At 46.5% G+C, this 21,708-nt stretch overlaps 1 protein-coding gene across 1 annotated transcript in view; it reads left to right on the forward strand.

Moving 5' to 3' along the window:
• LOC135365916 (venom metalloproteinase antarease TserMP_A-like) overlaps nt 1-21,427 on the forward strand; it is a 74,387-nt gene extending 52,960 nt beyond the window's left edge. The window contains exons 11-14 of the mRNA XM_064598580.1: nt 3,113-3,280; nt 11,417-11,561; nt 18,347-18,472; nt 21,258-21,427. Of these exons, the coding sequence (XP_064454650.1) occupies nt 3,113-3,280; nt 11,417-11,561; nt 18,347-18,472; nt 21,258-21,302 (484 nt within the window). The 3' untranslated portion in view covers nt 21,303-21,427. The remainder of the gene's footprint in view (nt 1-3,112; nt 3,281-11,416; nt 11,562-18,346; nt 18,473-21,257) is intronic.
• Nucleotides 21,428-21,708: the final 281 nt, after the last annotated feature.

Raw genomic sequence — 21,708 nt, forward strand, 5'->3', positions numbered from 1 at the left:
TGCGTGCTGCTAGCGTTATTTCTCGCGTCAAGCGCTTATGGTCTTAGATGACGTTACGGTAAAGCATTATGACTTTGACGTAGCCAGAGATATGGCAGTATGGCTCGCAGAAAGGGACGTACCGTAACGGAAAAGGTACACTCAGGTAAATGGAATATATTTACACGTAAGGTGTGTCAGCCTATTACCGTGGCGACATGCTGCACGTTCCGGAGAGTAGGGCAGCAGATAATTTCGACCACCTGGGGTTATAATGGACTTCCCAGCCACATCGAATGCTAGTCGCAGCTTCAGCAAGCTGTGCAAGCCCATCGGCACATCTCAACCCCCACTCGATGAGATAGTCTCTCCTCGCGGCAAGCTCCACCGTCGGAAACTCCTCCAAAAAAGCTTTGTTGCTCATTTTCGAGCTCATCCACTAACAAGGAAGGCTATAGGAACATGCAGCTTACCAGGAGATAACTTTGCGAACCTTCTCTTCGTCCTGTTTCCCACTCCACTAGTAAACATGCGGCTAGTCAAGGCAGGCAGACCGCTCGTCTGCCCGACGTTACTCTCCATCCCTCCACACCCCCGGGGTTCTTTTGACGGGCGCAGGAAATCTCCCACACACTGTTCTTGAAGCAATGTTTACGTCGCCCACATTGATGCCGTCATCTGATCTGGAAGCAATTGAGGGATTAATTATCATGTTGGCAATGGGTCTCCCCGGTCTTCTCACAACTGGGTACTTACGGGAGCTATGTGGTGACTTCATATATCGCATGCAGCTCCATTTCTTGTAGGTGTTATAGGTGGTGATATCCAGAGAAAATACTTTAGCAGGTGTCACTCTTGAGTGAATGAGACGTGACACTTTTGGTTTGGGGAATCATGTCTCTGATTTTAGAAGCGGTCTGCGGTGCCGCTTTCTTTAAGAAAACCGAAGAGGCCGTTCTCCGCATTCTTTTGCTATTTAGAGCAGGGCCATTTACCTAGCAGCTTACAAAAACTGAAGGGGCGCGAGTCGAGCTTGCTAGGGCAGCTTCCAGTTTTTCTCAGTGCTGTTCGAAGGCTGGGCATTGGATGATCACGTGGAGCGTAACTTCCAATGTCTTACGTGTAAGGCCCTAGACCTTAGACCTTAAACCTTAGCCCACTTAGTGTGACTTTAACATCATGAACCCGATGCTATGTGTACATTTTTGTGTGTGCGTATACTTATGTGTATACTGTAGTGTATATGTGTATACTTGTGTGTATACTTGCGTATGTGTGTTATGTGTATGCCATGTGTATACTTATGTGGTATAGGTGGTATATATTTACATACTTGCTGGATTGGTTTAAAGTTTTGCGTATTCCTGCTGCGAAATCCGTCAGGGATCCGCAGGAAGCTCACACTGCGTGTTCAGGTGTCCTTTCCAATACTTGCCATTTGTTCAGTGTGGCTGTCTTTTTTAGCGTTGGCTGTCGTGCTCGTTCATCTGTCACATAGATCGGCAAATAGTCACTCCCCTTTATTGTCAGTGTCGACTGTCGATTGTAGCTGATTTGACATTCCATGGGTGCACACAGTCACATCAATGCAGCTGCTGTACAATGGGCCGCGAAGGTATGTTGGAGAACCGTCGTTGAGGACAGCGAAATCCATGCTCATAAAAAGTCTCTCCAACTTACGTCCCCTACCCCCATTATTTTACTGCCCCACAGTGGGGAGTGCGAGTTCATATCACCAGAGATAACGGCGGGAGGTGGTAATACGCCGACTAGGGTCCTGAGTTTGGCTGGGTCAATTGTCTTTTTGGGAGGAATGTACACAGCTACTAGAGTGAGAATTCTCGAGGACAGCTTCACTTTAACGGCCACGTATTCCGTCGACGATGTGACTGTAAAAACACTGATGGGATGTCTCGGCGTAGGGCGATAAGAACACGGCTTTTCGAAACCGGATCCTGGCCCGGGCACATGTAGTTTATGTAGTTTGCGATTCTAATGGATCTAGGGAATTAGGGACTCCAGCCTCTACGAAAGCAAGCACGGGCCTTCGGCCTTTGGGCCTGCCTCAGGGGCTAAGAGGCACAGCTTAATGCTCTCAGCGAGAATGGCGTCCAATTCCTGTTCTAGTAACATGCGAAGTAATATGGTACGACCTCATCTGGCGTATGGTGCAGCTATGTAGACCAAGCAGTGTGCCCGTAGTGAGTCCCCAGCGAGCGCCACGCACATAGAGTGAGATGCAAATCTGGCATTCTGCTTTTGCAGTCATGCGTTGTACCCCTGCTGTCCACAGAAGAATGAAGTCGATGACTATTCCAAAGGATTTGTGGTGCGATACGTGGCGCACCATATGCACACTTCTGTAGAGCTGAATGGTTTTCAAGCGCGGACTTGTCAATGCTGGATTTACAGTTTTCTCTTACGAGACACCCACACCTCCGTGAAACAGAAATGTGGTGCAACATCGTCAAGAACACTCTATGCCAACGGCCCTGTAATACTGGCTATTGCTTTCTGAATCACCACATCCATGTGCCATCGGTATACAACCTCATACGCACGCCTCATTGGAGGAGGGCAGGGAGGGCAACCATGGCTACACCCAGCGCGATCACCTGGTCACACTGAGGGACACAGCCCTGTAGAATGCTTGCTGTTACACTGTGACGGCATATTTCGCCATCCGCGTTCCCTATGTGCGCCGACCTGTCTCGAAGACACTCGGATACAAATAAGAACCCCCAATAACACCCAATGAAAATAGGTAATGTAAACAATGCAACATATGAAGATGACTTGCACTACGCTCTTTCCACTTCTATGAACACTGGAGCCAGCCCATATTTGTGTCGACGACGAATACCTTTTTCGTCTATCGGTAGCGGTAACCACATCATAATTTCTTCCTCACAATACGCATAATATGGCAATGCACAATTCGTAGGGAAAGCGCAATATTTTTTTTCGCTTTTACTCAAAGATATTTTTCCAGTACTGTTCGTTTCCGACATCGCGATATACGAAATCTCAGAACATCAGTGTCATTACTGGTTACGTCAAACATATCTAACCGTAGTGACTTGTGTTGTCGTGCTTCTGCGACACGCCTCTTACTGAAAGACGTGCTATGCAGCTTGGGATGCGTTCACGATGGCGATGTCCCAGAAAACGGTAGAGAAAACCATCCCGGTGCCACGGGTTGCCCGTGGTCCGATGGCTACATCATGAGCTACTTACGAAACTCCACAAACCAGTTCCAGTTCTCTTCGTGTTGTGCCAGACGGATTAAGGATGTCGCTAAGTGAGTATGTTTTGAATAAACAGCACTGTCGTTGTCGCCATCGTTGTCGTGAGCTATGGTTCCATATGCATCGTGCGGCGGCATGAACTCAGTTACTGCGACTGCAGATCGAGCACCCAGGTGTAAGCTAGTGCTACATGCGCATTTTGATGGCGAACAACAACAACTTTATTTTATCGTGATGATGGGGGTGTTTCATCGCCAGGGGCAATAACGAACTCCCGTGGTGGTGTTATTGCTCAGGTATATTAGCCAGGCGGACAATAAGGGATCTGCTCCGTTCAGGGTCGTTGTGCCACGCAGACTACGTAAATCTTTTATACACAATCTCTATGACCCGGCTTTGGCTGGATGTGAAGTTGCAACATGGCCGGGAATGAGGGAGGGTGTAGTGAAGTTCGCACAGAATTGCGCGTTACGCCAACAGGCAAATCCTCACGGGAGAGAACCGATTGGAGCGTGTCCACAGTCGGGACATAACTTAACCGCATAGCACGTTATCCGCCAACCATTGCCACGAATGATAGGGTTATCGCTGCTGATTCGAAGAGCGAGGGGGCGTACGCCTTTTTGTAGCAATTTGGATATATGATGATTGCTATGAAAAGGCGCACGCCCCTCACTCTCTCCTCAAATCAGAAGCGATAACCTTATCATTCGTGGCAGTGGTTGGCACACAACCTGCTGTGAGGTGAAGTACTGTTCTGAGAGTGTAGAGAGCAATATGCCTTGGCAAATCTTTGAGTGCGATGTAATGGGACCTTTTCCCCGCAGTCCACGCGGTAATCAGTACCTGTTTGTGACAACAGACTAATTTACAAAGTGAGTAACGCTTTTTTTTTTTTTGCTGAGGGCGCTCACTTCACTTAAGCTTTGCGAACGACTCCTGGAAACAATTTCTCGGTTCGGTTTTCCCTCACAATTTATCACTGATACCTCCACGTACTTTACGAGTAGAGCGTTCTCAGACTCTTGTGCTGCTCTATGTAGTAGATACACGACAACATCTCCCTGCGACCCTCAAGCTAATATTACTAAAATGGTGAATAGGATTTTGAAAATGATGTTGATTGCATTTACTTGCCATCATCATTGTGAATGGGACCTTAGCCTCTCAAAATTCTCTTTCGCTACGCGAACAGCTGTTAATCGTGCAACAGGTTACACGCCTGCGCTGCTGAAACTAGGACGAGAGGTGTTCTTTCCTCTCGAGAACGACGACCTTGGCCTACGGAATAACTCGGTCGCGCGTCACTACTCGAGCTTCGCGAAAGGACTCCGGAACTGGCTCAACGATGCCATTAGGACAGCTCAGGAGAACCTCGATGTAGCTCGACTGAACCAGGCGCAGCAGCACAACCTCGGCCGGAGGAACGTGGCGTTCAGCGGGGGTGAATGCAATGAAAGTTTCATTTAGTTCACTCAGTTAGTTTTTATTTCATTAAGCAACCATGACCAAGGCTGAAGGGACTGCCAAAAGCAGCTGCAGTGCTGCTTCACAAGGGCACGTCCCCACACTTTTACAGCGACAATCATAACGCTATACAAATCAACTATCGGAGGCCACACACTACATGCAAATAGAAAATTGCATTACATTGGTACAAAGAGAGAGAGACAGAGCAAGGCAGAAACAGATATCTCAAAATACATGTCATGACCCAAAACATTGCTCTTAACGATCTTATTGAAATACAAGCGAGGTCAATACCCCCTCTAATGTACTATTTAAAGTCACAGAGATGTTGTGTAAGTTGTACATAGGGTAAGTACATCACCTTCAAATTCAAGTGATAGGACGATGTTTTCTCGTGTCTAATACCTAGGGTAGCACAAGAGTCTGCGAACACTCTACTCGTAAAGTACGAGGCCTTATCAGTAATAAGCTGTGAGGGAAAACCGAGCCGGGAAAATGCCTCCAGGAGTCGTTCCCAAAACGTGAAGTGAGCGCCCTCAGCGTAAAAAAGCTCTACCCACTCTGTCAACTGGTCTGTTGTCACCAACAGGTACTGATTACTGCACGAACCGCGGGAGAAAGGTCCCATTACATTGCAAGCAACAACTTGCCAAGGCTTATTGATGTCTATAGTCTGCAATCGCCGAAGTGGTTGTCCGTCGCGAGGTTTTGCCTATGACATGTCGCGCAAGTCTGTGCGATCTTCGCTACGTTCTTTCTCATCTCTGGCCATGTCCCAACACGACATAATTTTTCGTAAGTTTAACTGTGACCTGGCAAAGCCGAGTCATGGAAATAGCGTATCAAGAGAGAGAGAGAGAGGAAATATTTGTTTATTTACAAACATTGGAGCTGAGTGGAGCTGAGCCGAGTGAGTCTATAAAAGACTTAGATAACCTGCGAGGCACAACCATCTACGTGAGAGGGCCACGTGCTTTGGAGCGCGGTTGATCTGATTATATTAGCGGTAATCTGTTGGCCATGCAGACTGCTTTCCGGCTCAGTCAAAGCCGGGGTCGTGTCGTTTCTTCGCTAGAGAATTACGTAGTTCTGGTTTCGGCCAACCTGCATAGCAAAATTAGGGAATTGGTATCTCAAGGTGTTCGCTTTTTAGGGCGTTTAAAAAAGCGATTGATTTGAACAATGACTGGATAATGAATGACTTGAATAATGACTCTTGGATTTCCGAGAAAACATCTAATTAATAAGTGGATTAAGAAATCAGTCGACCAGTAGCTGCATACTCTTTCTTAAAAGATGTCTGTCCGGCCGTATAACCCACCCGCGAAAACGAAATTTATGCAGGTATAATAGCTTTTGTGTAGAAAATGGGTGTCGAATAAAAAAAGAAAAGAAAAAGAAACACCCCGTATGTCTACCCAGCTGTCTTTTCTACACGGGAGTTGACTCCCAAAAATGCAATAAACGTCAGGAGAGATGGCTATTAGCTTGCAAGGTTCGAGGGTGAGTTTCACCCGACGTTGCATTCATGAAACGCGGTCGAATATATAATAATTGTTAAACTCACCCTGTGGGCTTTACTCTCTACATGCGAACTGCGTTGAAAGGCTAATTGGCCTTTCTTCGCCTTACCTTTTCTAGACGTACAGGTCAATTTTAAGTTCACGATAGACGCGAGTGGCGTACTTTTTGTTTAGAGTGAAACCCTAGCGGCGAGCTGAAACAGGTTCTTTCACTCATTAAGGAGGTTGGAAACCGAAACTACCGCGGTGTGGCGCTACCCGTGCACTCGACCGCCCCTCTCAATGAATGGATGAACCGGCCTCCGCGCGCCGCTTTGGTGGCCTGCTGAACAAAAAGCACGTATTCCGTAAGGTTTTGTCTGGACCTGTACTCAAGCTCCCGAATTGTTCCAGAAAGTACGATGCATGTAAGGAAATATACAGGGTGTACACGCTAACTGTGAACATATTTTAAAAAATATATATATAACACTTTTTCCAAGATGAAATCAATTGCAATATAGCATATGCTGAAGGGCACTCCCTAGGAGTGCATTAGCAAAGTCCAAAGGCAATGTCTTAATTAACTTTCATTAATTAACTTGTTAATTATAAAAGCGACAAAGTTGTCCCAATGAGAACATCTGTTCCTTTTGGTCACCTGATATCGTAGCCGTTTTCAGAACAAAAATCCGTTCGATAGATCGCCCGCAAAAAATTAGTGAAGGAACGCCATTTTTTTCTTTATTTTGTTCATTGCGCATCTTCGCAGATGCGTATTTCCTTCATCCCCAACGTTAGAGGGGAAAGGAGTACAGGGCCGCCTCATGCGTCGAAGATGAGCTTTAACTTCCGGAAACAAAACATATTTGCATTTTGCAATGCATAGTTGCATTTTCTGTTTCCTTTTAATCTTTTTCCAGGACGCGAGAGGCGATAGTGTGCTCTTTCTCCCTCTCACATTGGCGGTGAAAGAAAGACGCGTCTTCTACGAAGCGCAATGAACAAAATAAAGAAAAAAATGGCGTTCCTTCACGAATTTTTTGCGGGCGATCTATCGAACGGATTTTTGTTCTGAAAACGGCTACGATATCAGGTGACCGAAAGGAACACATGCTCTCATTGGGACAACTTTGTAGCTTTTATCATTAAAAAGTTAACTAATGTAAGTTTAATTAAGACATTGCCTTTGGACTTTGCTAATGCACTCCTAGGGAGTGCCCTTCAGCATATGCTATATTGCAATTGATTTCATCTTGGAAAAAGTGTTTATACATATATATATATATATATATATATAGGTATTCAATAAAGGTCAGAAGTGGAGACGGTGCTTCCACAGGATAAGGAATAAAAGGGGGACTTTATTAAAAACTAAGAGGGGGTATTCGACGTTTCGACAGCAGCGCTGTCTTCAACAGGAATGGGATACTATGGTGACGCAAGACAATTGCAAAGAATGAGAGGGGAATATGTACAAGGAGAGAGGGCAGCACACGTGCTTTGTCAAACAAAGGTAAAGGGGTACAATGAATCATAGGCAGTCAAGTTCTTCGCCGGAGGGCAATGATTTCCTGGGGTGACCAACCGGGGAGTCTGAAAGAGATACAAAAGAGTGTATGTATTCTGAGAGAATTAGGAATTTAGGTTGCGAACTGTTGAGAGGACGCCGGGGTCCTCGTTGATCTGGCTTTTAAATTTGTAGATCAGGAACGATTCTCTTTGTTCTCTAAGGCGTTGGGATTGAAACCCCGATTGCAGAACGAAAATGGTTATGTCGTTAATTGAGTGGCCGGGTTTACTAAAATGTCGAGACACTGGCAGATTAGGTTTCTTTGATACGTCGGACGTGTGGTTGTTGAATCGGATTCGGAAGGATGTAGCTGTTTGACCGATATATTGGGCCTTGCACTCATTACATTGAAGGAGATAAAGGATGTTAGAAGAGTTGCAGTTAAATAGACCATTAATTTTTGTGCGATAGTTGGAATTTGTGCTTTCTACTCTGGTAGCAGTTTGCATTAATTTACAGATCTGGCATCTGCGTCCGTTGCATGGTTGACAACCGTTGTGTTCCGAGGACTTGTTTAACTTGGCGTTCACAAGTCTGTCTTGGATGTTCCTTGCTCGACGATAAGTAACGCGGGGTGGTTCCGGAAACACCTGACTCATACGATCAGATTGGGTGAGGATTGCATAGTGCCGTTTAAGTATACGGTTTACGTCCGGGGCATAACCGTTGAAGCTAATAGTGAGGTTTACCGAAGAATTCTTATCGGCTCGGGGCTGTGTTTGGAATAGGTTCTCTCGATCGGTTGATCTAGCTCTGGCTATGGCATCTTTTACGACCTGATTAGGATATTTTCTATCTGCGAAAGTTTCTTCAAGGCTCTCAAGATGATTGTCTAGTTCATCATCGTTAGAACATATTCTCCGGTAACGCAGTGCTTGTCTATAAGGGATAGCTAGCTTAGTGTGCCTGGGGTGGCAACTCTGGAACGATAGATATTGTTGGGAGTCGGTAGGCTTGCGATACAGACTGGTGGTTATGATTCCATTATGTAGTTTAACTTCCACATCCAGAAAATTAACAGCTGAGGAGGAGTAATTGAATGTAAATTCAATACTGGGATGTACTTGGTTAAAGTCGTTAACAAACAACTGAAGGTCGCATTCGGAGTGGGGCCAAATAATGAATATATCATCTAGGAATCGCTTATATAGGAGTGGCTTCAGTGCACAGTTTCTGAGGAACGGTTCTTCCAAGGATGCCATGAAGATATTTGCATAGTTAGGGGCCATTTTTGTTCCCATTGCTGTACCATTGACCTGTATGTAGTGTTTGTCGTCGAATTCAAAGTTATTGCATGTTAGGATCAGATTCAGGAGCTCCGTGAGGACAGACGTATCATAACCCTGATCCGGTTGATTCTTAAATGCACGCTCTGCTGCTGCTATTCCATCTGAGTGAGGAATGTTAGTATACAGGGAAGTGACATCTAGGGTTGCTAACAGACAGTTAGGGGGAACGTTTATTTTACGTATATCTTGAAGGAAATGGTTGGTATCCTTAACGTATGAGTCGAATTTAGACGGGATGGGCTTGAGGAGATGATCCACGAATGATGAAAGATTCTCAGTGGCTGTACCATTACAGGAAACAATCGGTCTTCCGGGGTTACCCGGTTTATGTATCTTCGGGAGCATGTAAAATCTACCAGGCCTAGGGTCCTTTGGGAGTAAATACTGGTACAAGCTCTCGTCAATCTTTTTAGCGTTTTTTATCTTTTTCAATCTTTTTAGCGATACCAACCATTTCCTTCAAGATATACGTAAAATAAACGTTCCCCCTAACTGTCTGTTAGCAACCCTAGATGTCACTTCCCTGTATACTAACATTCCTCACTCAGATGGAATAGCAGCAGCAGAGCGTGCATTTAAGAATCAACCGGATCAGGGTTATGATACGTCTGTCCTCACGGAGCTCCTGAATCTGATCCTAACATGCAATAACTTTGAATTCGACGACAAACACTACATACAGGTCAATGGTACAGCAATGGGAACAAAAATGGCCCCTAACTATGCAAATATCTTCATGGCATCCTTGGAAGAACCGTTCCTCAGAAACTGTGCACTGAAGCCACTCCTATATAAGCGATTCCTAGATGATATATTCATTATTTGGCCCCACTCCGAATGCGACCTTCAGTTGTTTGTTAACGACTTTAACCAAGTACATCCCAGTATTGAATTTACATTCAATTACTCCTCCTCAGCTGTTAATTTTCTGGATGTGGAAGTTAAACTACATAATGGAATCATAACCACCAGTCTGTATCGCAAGCCTACCGACTCCCAACAATATCTATCGTTCCAGAGTTGCCACCCCAGGCACACTAAGCTAGCTATCCCTTATAGTCAAGCACTGCGTTACCGGAGAATATGTTCTAACGATGATGAACTAGACAATCATCTTGAGAGCCTTGAAGAAACTTTCGCAGATAGAAAATATCCTAATCAGGTCGTAAAAGATGCCATAGCCAGAGCTAGATCAACCGATCGAGAGAACCTATTCCAAACACAGCCCCGAGCCGATAAGAATTCTTCGGTAAACCTCACTATTAGCTTCAACGGTTATGCCCCGGACGTAAACCGTATACTTAAACGGCACTATGCAATCCTCACCCAATCTGATCGTATGAGTCAGGTGTTTCCGGAACCACCCCGCGTTACTTATCGTCGAGCAAGGAACATCCAAGACAGACTTGTGAACGCCAAGTTAAACAAGTCCTCGGAACACAACGGTTGTCAACCATGCAACGGACGCAGATGCCAGATCTGTAAATTAATGCAAACTGCTACCAGAGTAGAAAGCACAAATTCCAACTATCGCACAAAAATTAATGGTCTATTTAACTGCAACTCTTCTAACATCCTTTATCTCCTTCAATGTAATGAGTGCAAGGCCCAATATATCGGTCAAACAGCTACATCCTTCCGAATCCGATTCAACAACCACACGTCCGACGTATCAAAGAAACCTAATCTGCCAGTGTCTCGACATTTTAGTAAACCCGGCCACTCAATTAACGACATAACCATTTTCGTTCTGCAATCGGGGTTTCAATCCCAACGCCTTAGAGAACAAAGAGAATCGTTCCTGATCTACAAATTTAAAAGCCAGATCAACGAGGACCCCGGCGTCCTCTCAACAGTTCGCAACCTAAATTCCTAATTCTCTCAGAATACATACACTCTTTTGTATCTCTTTCAGACTCCCCGGTTGGTCACCCCAGGAAATCATTGCCCTCCGGCGAAGAACATGACTGCCTATGATTCATTGTACCCCTTTACCTTTGTTTGACAAAGCACGTGTGCTGCCCTCTCTCCTTGTACATATTCCCCTCTCATTCTTTGCAATTGTCTTGCGTCACCATAGTATCCCATTCCTGTTGAAGACAGCGCTGCTGTCGAAACGTCGAATACCCCCTCTTAGTTTTTAATAAAGTCCCCCTTTTATTCCTTATCCTGTGGAAGCACCGTCTCCACTTCTGACCTTTATTGAATACCTTTATTTTTCGTGGTCAACCGCATTCGTTTATTTCAACTTATATATATATATATATATATTAAAAATGTGTTCACACTTAGCGTGGACACCCTGTATATCGACTGCTTTGTAATGAGATTTTTTTTTTCGTTTACTGTTAACAGCCTGCGTAGCCATATCTGTCTGCATGTGAACAACACACAGAGAGAACGACCAACAACACACTACTTGCCAGGCACGAATATGACCTTACATGAGTTTTGTAAAGCATCCCTTGCTCATAAGACTCGAGTCTACTATTTCGACGAGGTAAGCATTTATTCCTGCATACCCCCAAAAGTGAAAGACATATCGGTGAAATATACAGTGACAGTTGCATACATGAATGTGCTCCTGAAACCAGGCTGTGGAACCGGAACTGAACTGCTATTTTCTCCCGAACCGGTACAAAACCGATCACATTTTTTTCTGCATTCTTGGTACGGAACCTGGACCAGAACTAATGAAGAGTAGCATTCGGAACCGGCTCTGCAAACGGTTCAGTATCCTGATTTTTTTTTTTTTTTTTTTCGTAAGGCTCTGACAAGGATGATATGAAAGGTGCGAAGGACACCTTAGTCGAGGGCTAAAACTGCCACATAAGTCGCAAAGGTTACTGAAAATTCCATCTACATGCAAATGGTACCAGGGATATTCCGAGGATTTCAGTCTCGGGGGCGGTGTGGGTGGGTGTCCCGTAATGGGGGGGGGGGGGGAGAGTAGCACCCATATCTTTCTCTCTGAATTCTCTCTCTCTAGTTTTCTCTCTGAAAGGGTGATGAGACATGAGACGAATAAACTTTATAGATTAACCTTGCCTGTGCAGCTGAGAAAGTTACGGCATGTAGAAAATGAAGTTACAGCATATAGTTCTCGGCAAAACGTACATATCGCAGAGTTCTATACGCCTTGCGTGGACGACAGTCTTGGGCTGCACGACTGTTATGTAGTAGACACAGCATCGGCCTCGAGGTTGTTCTTACCAGGCTCCACCAAGCACACACAGCGCTCGCTCGCCACACACTTCCGAATAATTTCCTTCCAAAGTCCCCTAGTGGCCGCCGACGATTTTTTAAAGTGTACGTAGCGGTTGGGCTAATCTGTGGCTCACCTAGGCCGTGAGAAAAATGCTTGTCACGGAAGATGTCCACGATGTGACTGACGCAAACAAGACAAATTACGATCGTCCACGCCCGTACACAGTAATTCCAATGGACGGCAGCACCGCGTCTTCTGCTGAACATATTACTAACCGTGTATTCACACGAGCGACATTCTCACGGAAGATTGTACAGAAGATAAAGCAAAAACACTGGGCACAGAGCCGAAGGTCGGTACCGCGTTATGTTGAGCATTCACATGGTGCAGGAATATCGGGAGTGGCATACTGCGCACTTAGCAGATGACACCGTCAGCATAATGAAGTAAACACGACGCAAAAGACAAAGGGACGTAGGGACGGACAAGGGGACGGACACCGTCAGCGTCTATTCCTGTCCTCTGCTACGGAATATCTTGTGGCTGTGTCGCAGGATATTCCCTACGGTTAGCAGTGTATGTGAAGACACGACGTTGAGCACTCATGCTCAGTCACAGCAGAAAGCTATGACGTTTTTCGCATCTTCCGCTGTAGCATTCTGGGGAATGTCGCTCGTGTGAATACACGGTAAGTCTCCATATGTCGGTAGGGCTCAAATGTGGTCTGTCAACGTCACATAGATAAATGATGTCTGCTTATTGCCTCCCACCCCCCTCCTTCGCTACGTCGACATATAAAGCCAGAACTCGTCTGCTACCGTGATTCGCCGTTTTGCGAATCTGATTGCAGCTAACTTCGCAAAGTTGAACCGGTAGAGTAAAAGTGCAACACGCTTTAATCAGTCTTGAGAAAAATATGGGATCATGTTTCGTTTTATTCTCTTTTCCCATTTATTACGGGGACATTTACTCGCAGACGACAGTTGCTGCGCATGAAGCCGACGGTGGCTCGTCTCCATGGTTGCGACCGCTGAAAGCACGTTCGTGATTGGCTAGGGTCGTTGAAAACACGATCCTCATTGGCTCACTCTTAGTTGTTACGTCACGTCGACGAGTAAGGCTTTCTGTATATAGGTGGTGGTGGCTATATACAGACACAAGAAGTTTTCATTGGCCTTTCAACTCAGGAAGTTAGTCACAGCTTCAGCGTAGTCCTGGACTACATATTCCGTATGTTGGGAACGCTTGCGCCCTAATTGACCTACACGACCCTGTGAGGACTCAATAGTACTTTAGGTGTAACTGGGGGCGTATACCCTAGAGAGACTAGTAACTTTTTTTGTGTTGCTCTGTTGCAAGACCCCGCCATAACAGAACAGCCATAACAGCCTAAACACCTGTTGCCTAAACAGCCATACTCAATGATCCAGCTTCTGGGAGCGTTTCCCACTCTCAGAGCGAAGCCCATCCGTCCCGCACAACAAGAATTCAAAACAAGAACAAGGTTTATTACCTTACGAGAAACATATACTGTGTGCACGTTTCAAGTTGAAAAGCAAACGAGTGCGACAAGCCACACGGGAACCAGAAAGAGAAGAGCCCCATTCCCTTGAAGCAGACTGCTTAGGTCCTGTGTTTCTTACTACACGCCCCTTGCCTCTGGGGCATACTAACCGAATGCGAGTTTATCGATCGCGCCCTCCCTATCAGGCGTGTAATCACCCATGGTACCAGAGTTTCGACAAGCGACAAAATAAGATTACGATCACAAGAGTAATATGCGTGGCTTCTGTGCAATCTCAGAAGTCACAGTAGCAGAAAGCAAGCAACGACGGCGCTATTGTGGCGTCACCTGTTAGCCACTGAACCAACTGTGCGGTGACAACGGTCAGACAGGCTGCACACTGTCGGGAGACACTTAGGCTGCACAACACACAGTTGGATTCATGCTGCACCACTCGTTCTTCCCGTGGTATCAGCGGTCCCAAAAATCGAGGTTGTGTCGTTGACAGCCTTCAAATTCTCCGTTTCGGACATCACGCAGCCTGAGAACGCCGGGCGTCTCCGAAGCGGTAGCACACGCTCCAGCTTGCGCGGTGTTGCTCACTTGGATCACGTGATGCCAGGTCCAATGGGACGCGTCCCTACCAATCACGTCACATAGTGACGAGCGTGGTGGCGCTCATCGCGTGTCTATCGTGAAGGCCAAGGAGGATGTTTCGCGCACGGGAGATTTGGGGGCTATTGCAGGCGTCCCAATTTCGCTACGGTTGCACTAATTGTGGGAAAAGTGTTTTCGGCCGTCTAACATTCAATACCGACCAAAAACAAAAAGACAAAGTTGTGTGCCTCTAGACTGCTCCTTTAAGGGCGACCAGCACTCAGAATGATATCGTTCCGTCTCCGTGCTTGAGAAGCCAATGCGGTGCATCACGGTTCTGACAATTTCTAAGACAAAACTGACTTTAAAAACACCGGCATACCCTCACTGTTGGCAGAGCGCTGTGGCAACACCACCTAGATACAGAAAGCCTGCTTACTCGTCGACGTGACGTAACAACTAAGAGTCAGCCAATTACGATCGTGTTTTCAACGACCGTAGCCAATCACAAACGTGCTTTCAGTGGTCGCGACCATGAATACGAGCCACCGTCGGCTTCATGAGCAGCAACTGTCGTTTGCGAGTAAACGTCCCCGTACTCAATGAGAAGACAAAATAAAGCGCGACATGTTATCATATTTTTATCATATTTTTCTCAGGATTAAAGCGTGTTGCACTTTTAGTCTACGGGTTCAAATTTGTGAAGTTAGCTGCAATCATTTGCGAGTTTCGCATTACGGCGAATCGCGGTAGCAGACGAATTCTGACTTTATATGTCGACGTAGCCAAGGAGGGAGAGGAGGCAATAAGCAGGCCTTCTACATCCAGGTGGCGTTGGCTTCGGCTTCCCCTTGAATTTGTGGGTCCAGCGTATTGGGAGTCCTTAGTTTCCTGAACACATTTACCAATTACTTTAAAGGGGGCCTAAAGAGGTATACAAGGTGCGCATTTCTCTGCGTTATATTATTGCAACTCAGGCAGTGAAAGCTCCTTGCAATTACAAACGCTCAAAACCAAAAGGCGCTTGCATATTGATGAAATACTCGCTGCACTCCTTCGCTTTTAGCTCCGCCCTGCGCTCTAACTTTACGTCATTTTGACGTGGCAGTAGCACGCAGCACACCGCGAGCGCGAATGAATATCCGGCGCTACAGTTCCGGTAGGTATCTTAAGTAGGTGCGCCATGGGTCATCTTCGTCATCTTCTAATGGTTCCGACGACTGGGCTGCAGTAGTTTGGCTTGAGCCACGCGGCATCGCGTCACCAGCTCGCGTGGCACAGTGTGCGTCCTGGCACATCGTGCTGGTCATGTCACATCGTGACTGGGAGGTACCCGGGTTCGAATCGCGCCATATTATAGCAGCCCAATTCAGCCTCTGTATGCAATAAGGGGATAAGTCGATTTATCCCCTTTTTACTATTTTGTTATAATGACATATACATACCAGTATGTACCTGCCAAGGAAAATTTGCGACCGTATTGCTATTTATTGACCCGGTACAGGACGATAAAAAACGGGAAATGCAGGCGTGTCAATGGGACCGACCGTCAGATCAGGCCTCTTTTCTCGGTTTGTGATTTTTCGACTTATCCCCTTATTGCATACAGAGGTTATTGACGTTTGCGCCAGCCAAAGACGTTGGAGATGTGTCACGATGGGTCACCTTCGTCATCTTCGAATGGTTCCGACGACTGCGCTGCCGTAGTTTGGCTTGAGCCACGCGGCATCAGCTCGCGTGGCACAGTGGTTAGTGTGCTGGCCATGTCACGTCGTGATTGGGAGGTACCCGTGTTCAAATCGCGTCATATTATAGCAGCCCAATTATTGACGTTTGCGCCAGCCAAAGATGTTGAAGATGTCATTACGTTGAATTTCGTAAGCACGGGGCGCAAAATGTAGTTCCAGACAATCAAACGGAGCTCTCCGCCTTACAGGTGATAATGAAGCCTGTTTATTGGCTGGTAATTTGAAACGTCATGTGTGGAGCTCTGCCCCGCGATTGGACGGCAAAAGGCTACGTAGGCATGTGACGTATGGGTGGTGGAGAGAGGCGGGCTGGTTACTCATGTTTGAAATCATTTATATGGGTCACTGAGCTGGCACGAGGTGAACGAGAGACATATATGGGTATTATGACCTGCGTTCCTTCATGGGGTACCATTATTTGTGAAATGTCTGCCGGCCTGTTTACGGCTCCTTCAACACTAGATGGAGCATGTGGCCTCGCGCTAGCAGAGCCGTATATAGGGAGAGTTTTGCCATCTTTTGATCTTTTGCCGCTTCACAAGCGGAGCCTGCTCTGGAATTTCATTTGTTTGAATTGGACGCGTTTCTCGAATTAGTTCATTTTCCACACAGACGTACAGCGTTCTTCCTATATATATTATTACTTAATTTGAGAGTTATGGTGTATCGTAGGTCGTGCTTCAGTAACTGACTTCTCACTTAATTTACTGGCGGCCATGCAACACGTTGGCTCCCATTAAATCAATTGGAAAGCAGTTTTTCATTGATACACATTAAGCCAATACCTGATTCCTTCTATTGGTGCAGTCTGTAATAAACAACGTTCCGGACCTCATTAAACCAATTGGAAATCAGCGTTTCTCATTGACGCCCATTAAACCAATTCGTTGAATTGGTTCTCTACTCCGTTGATGCGGTCTTCGTCTCACAGCACGGCGGAGCCCGGTTTCTTGCAGGCAGCTTCTCTACTAAACTTCCAATTCAGTCAATGAGAAATAGTTGTCTTTCACACGTTGAAGGAATTCGCTGTCTGATTTCTCACTGAATCTCATTAAAACTGCGGGAAGAGGTCAGTGACATCATGCCTACTATTTCCAGCAGGGATTGACGTCAGGGTCGGTGTTGCACCGCCCAAAAAGCCTGAATCCAAGCGAAGTCCGCTTATCAGCCAGGAGGTAGGCGCCATATTGATGCAGTTCTCCGGCTTGTCGACATGTACTTTTGTCGCGCTCAATGTAATCTACCAGAGTCGCCGGCTTATGACTCTCAGGCGCGTGTGAAATGAGGGGTTTGTTACCAAACTGAAAGGATTCAAGGACGAAGGGGTCTCGAAGGACGCGGTGCATCGTGACCAACGCCCTTCCCCCTTGCATCGTGACCAACGCTTTGCATCAACATGGCATCGGCGACCGGTTGACCCATGACGCCGTTCAAGTTAGGCCAAACTCTCCCTCTAAACGGCTCTGCGCACTAGTGGGCAACTGACGTTCGTTCCACACCTGCGCTTGGAAGATTACCTTCAACGCTCGCTTTCCTGATGCCAAGAAATATCTGTCATTCGGATTACGCGTTGATTCGTGGGATACGGGTGAATGTCGTTTGTTGTGTGTGGAGAATCAGGCAAGTTGGTCGGGGTCATTAACCACGGGGAGCGAATTGAAAACGCGGGTAGCCAAGGCTACACACACTCACGCCGCAAATGCACTGCTTACCTGTCGGGACACCACTGGCACCACGGCACCAAAATTGCGAGTTTTATATATCGGAAGGTGCCCACGATAACGGCTCCGAAAACATGGTGAGAGAATCGCCCTGTTCCTTTGAAGCGCGTGACATCACATTGGTAAGCTATGGATTCGACATCTTCCTTGATCGTATCGTTTTTGTAGAGTTCTTCCGCTGTACTAGGACTCGCTAATATTTCGGGAGGGGTTTTATGGAGAATTTACATGAGGGAAGACAATTTAACCCTTGTATACCTCTCCCAAATGCACTTCCAAAGGTACCATTTCAGGGACGTTTAAACCCTCCCCCATCCCCTTTAGCTACGACATTGCTGGGCACTACAGGACTTTCGTACGCACAGTGAAGTTCATCATTCCATCTTCGCCAAATTAGCGGAATTGGGTACAGAATCGCCACCGGCGATGTAACATCGCGCTCATTTTCACCAAAATAAGGCTGTTGTCCACATGATCACCATACACCAAAGCGTTTGTATACTGCAGAACGAACCATACGTTGGTTGCATGGTACCGTGCAGAACCGCTAACTACCAGGCCGGCGAAAAGCCGGTGTATAGCACTGCGAAGGTATTCGCCATTGATGGAATACGCTGCAATGGAGGAAACAAGGTAAGTGAACTCACCGGATTGACCATATTTGATTAGCTTTGGGGCCTATGAGCATTGGTTGGACGTTGTGCGGAAGGTAACGTTGCTTAAACTATTATGTTTCGAATTTTGAAGAATCTGCGTCTGAGGTGTGGGCTAGCATCGATCTCTCGCAGTATACTATAGCACAGACAACTACCGGTTACATAGGACGGCAAAAATTAATTTCATGGTTATTGTCATAGCTGGGCTTCCTCACTCATGAGGACCCTCATGAAGACGCCTCACCCTCACCTCACGACGATGAGGTGAGGGTGAGTGAGGCCAGACCACGCTGAATGTTCCTCACGAGGACAGTCGTGAGGGATTGTCCCTCATGAGGCCCACCGTGAAGGCCCTCATGAGGCCAGTCGTCGTGAGGCCATCAATACGTGAGGGTACAACGTATTCCGTGAGGAGCTTCACGGATGAGACCATGAAGCCTTTCGTGAGGGGCCTCACGGATGATGTGATGGGTTCGGTCTCCTCTTTGCTGATGCCAAACACGAACGTTAAACTTCACTGTGACAGTAACAACTGTTACCAAATTTATCGAAGCACAGCACGAAACCCTATAAACAATTTAATGCCGCGCAGTATCATTAGTACCAACTACCGACACAGTAGTTCAACACCGACGTGTCATGAGAACATCACGGGTAGTTCTTTGGAGGCTCATGTGCCTTCTAGTGACTTGAAGACACGTCAGGCCATGAGGTTATTCACGAGGCGAGGGCTCGTGAGGATGAGGGGTCGTGAGGCCATGAGGGTCCTCATGAGGCGAGGACATGAGGGCCCTCATGAGGTGAGGACACGTGAGGATGAGGACCCTCATGAGGTGAAGGCATGTGAGGATGAGGATGGTGAGGCCTCTCGGGATCCCGATGCCCTGAGGTGAGGTTTGTGAGGGCAAAATTTAAAATGGAATGTGAGGGTGAGGGCGACTGAGGTTTAGTTACTGGTGAGGAAATTTGGTGAGGGTGAGTGAGGCCAATAAAGTCTGTGCTTCGTGAGGTGAGGATGAGTGAGGCCGCAGGAAAATGCCCACCTATGGTTATTGTACAGCTGACGTGAAACGCTAGGACGTGAAGGGCCGGAATTAATTTCGCATTAAACCCGCAATTTTTTCCGCTGTTTCGTGTGCGTAAATTCTTCGGGCATCGCCAGTGTGCTGAAGCTCGACACAAATACTCGAGAGCTATAGTGTCAACCGTGAATTATGTTGTCCCTCGTGGCTTGCGTAGAATACACCCTTCTCTAATGCATCGCCTGCGCCTGAGTGTTACGCACACGTCTCGCAGGATGCTCAGAATGACGAAATGTAGCTCCCAGAACGGTGCGACCTGTGGCACACTAACAGACATTCAGTACATTTGCATTCGCTCTGCTGCTCATGAACGGCCGACGGCGTGGTTGTGCCTATAGCTATTACCAGGATCATCACCACAGGCTGATTATATGTGAAAGTTATCCTGGGGCTAATCAGTCGATCCAGCGCTTGCTCACCGAAGCCCCTAGTATACGCTATGTCCATGAACACCGGATTTACTCTTCTCTAATTGTACTTCTGGAACGTGGAAGTGGCTGACGTGTTCGTAACAATGACACGCGTATTCTGTAGCTCCTAGTTGTAGCTTCTGCATATTTCTCTTTACATATCCCCATTCAATGATTTGCTCTCTGTGCTTTCTGTTGTTTTTAAGGAATCGCAGGTGTGCTAAGTTTCTCTACATGATTGACAAGTGGTGTATAAATGCTATTATCAGGAATTCATGTCACAATTTACAGATGTAGAGGAACTTTCTTTTCGTTATCTGAAGCACAAAGAAGTACAAGGTCAGTGAAGACCGTAGTTAAAGAACGCAAGGACAAAAAGCACTGAAGACGATCGTAGAGTTATTATGTTACAAGCGTTCGGACGGATTTCGTCCTTCATCAGGTGCGCTGACGATGTCGTCATCCCTCGTCATCTCTCTCAATCCGTGATGATGATGTCGTTCACCTGATAAAGGACGGACTCCGTCCGAAAGCTTGTACCATAATAATTCTACGATCGTCTTCGGTGTTTTTTTTTTTTTTTGTCTTTTCGTTATCTGTTAAGGTAAATGACAGCACGGTCGAAAGCGGCTGTGGTAGCCAGTTGCCTGATTTTTAGGAACTGCTTCACAAGCAGAGAAATGCGATTATCCACATCACAAGTGCCGCTCACTGCATCCATCCTCCTCTTAAGCGTGAACCGCATGGCCCGAAAAGCGTCCGAAATCTTCCCGAACTGAATTCGGGTCCGAACCTTTTTTTGGAGAACAGAATTTCGGGCCGAATTCGACCCGATCTGACCAAGCCAGATTTCTCCTCCGAAATGGGAAGTGACGCCAACCGCAAAAGTAGAAGCATCCAATGGCTGTTCAGCCGGAAAAAGAACCATAGCAACGATGACGTAGCAAGCGGGTCGACCGTTGCCGTGTGTGCGACTTCTACCTCTAAAGAATACGGGGATTATCTCATTGAGCTGGATGGTTGTAAGGCGATGTTCCCCGAGAAGTCATCGGCGGAAATTCGGGGTGCATTTCGGTAGCATGCGGTGATGCACAGAAAAAAGGTCGGTCCCGATGTCGGTTCGCCCAGTTTTCGGCCAGTTCTTCGTGCCATGCGGTTCAGCCTTTAGCGTTGCTCACGCCGATGACAGATAATTGGTGAATGGTGTCAACGCATGTGTACTGTATTTTACGTTATAATTATTTGGCAATATTATTTTCTGTCGCTTCAGGTGTGCATACGTGGGGAATGTAAAGCCTATCCATCGAAAACGTAGAGCGGATAGACAAGCAAAGCACCGGTACAAAAAGGAAAAAAAGAAGACGAGGGCACCGAAGAAACTGAGAATGACGCTCCTAAATATGTACGCGCTACGCAGTGAATGGAATAAAGGGTTCAAACCAGAAAGTTCCCAGAGTGTGCCCACATGCAAGGACCGGCTCGTTGAAGCTCAGCTACGCCGATTTTCGAGTGTTACAGAACGGAGCAATACTCACACAACGTGTTCATTAGGGAACGCTGATCATGTAGTTATTCCAAACTCTTCGCGTTTTCTTTTTCCCTCTTTTTTTTTTTTTTGAAAAGTTAATTGGCTTTACCATTCCGACTTACGACCTTCAAACCTTGTGTCGACGTCACACTCGATGTCAGGGATGTTTTTGGATTGGCATGGCATTTGGCTT

This window comes from Ornithodoros turicata, chromosome 8, assembly GCF_037126465.1.
Source record: "Ornithodoros turicata isolate Travis chromosome 8, ASM3712646v1, whole genome shotgun sequence".
NCBI classification, from domain to species: Eukaryota; Metazoa; Arthropoda; class Arachnida; order Ixodida; family Argasidae; genus Ornithodoros; species Ornithodoros turicata.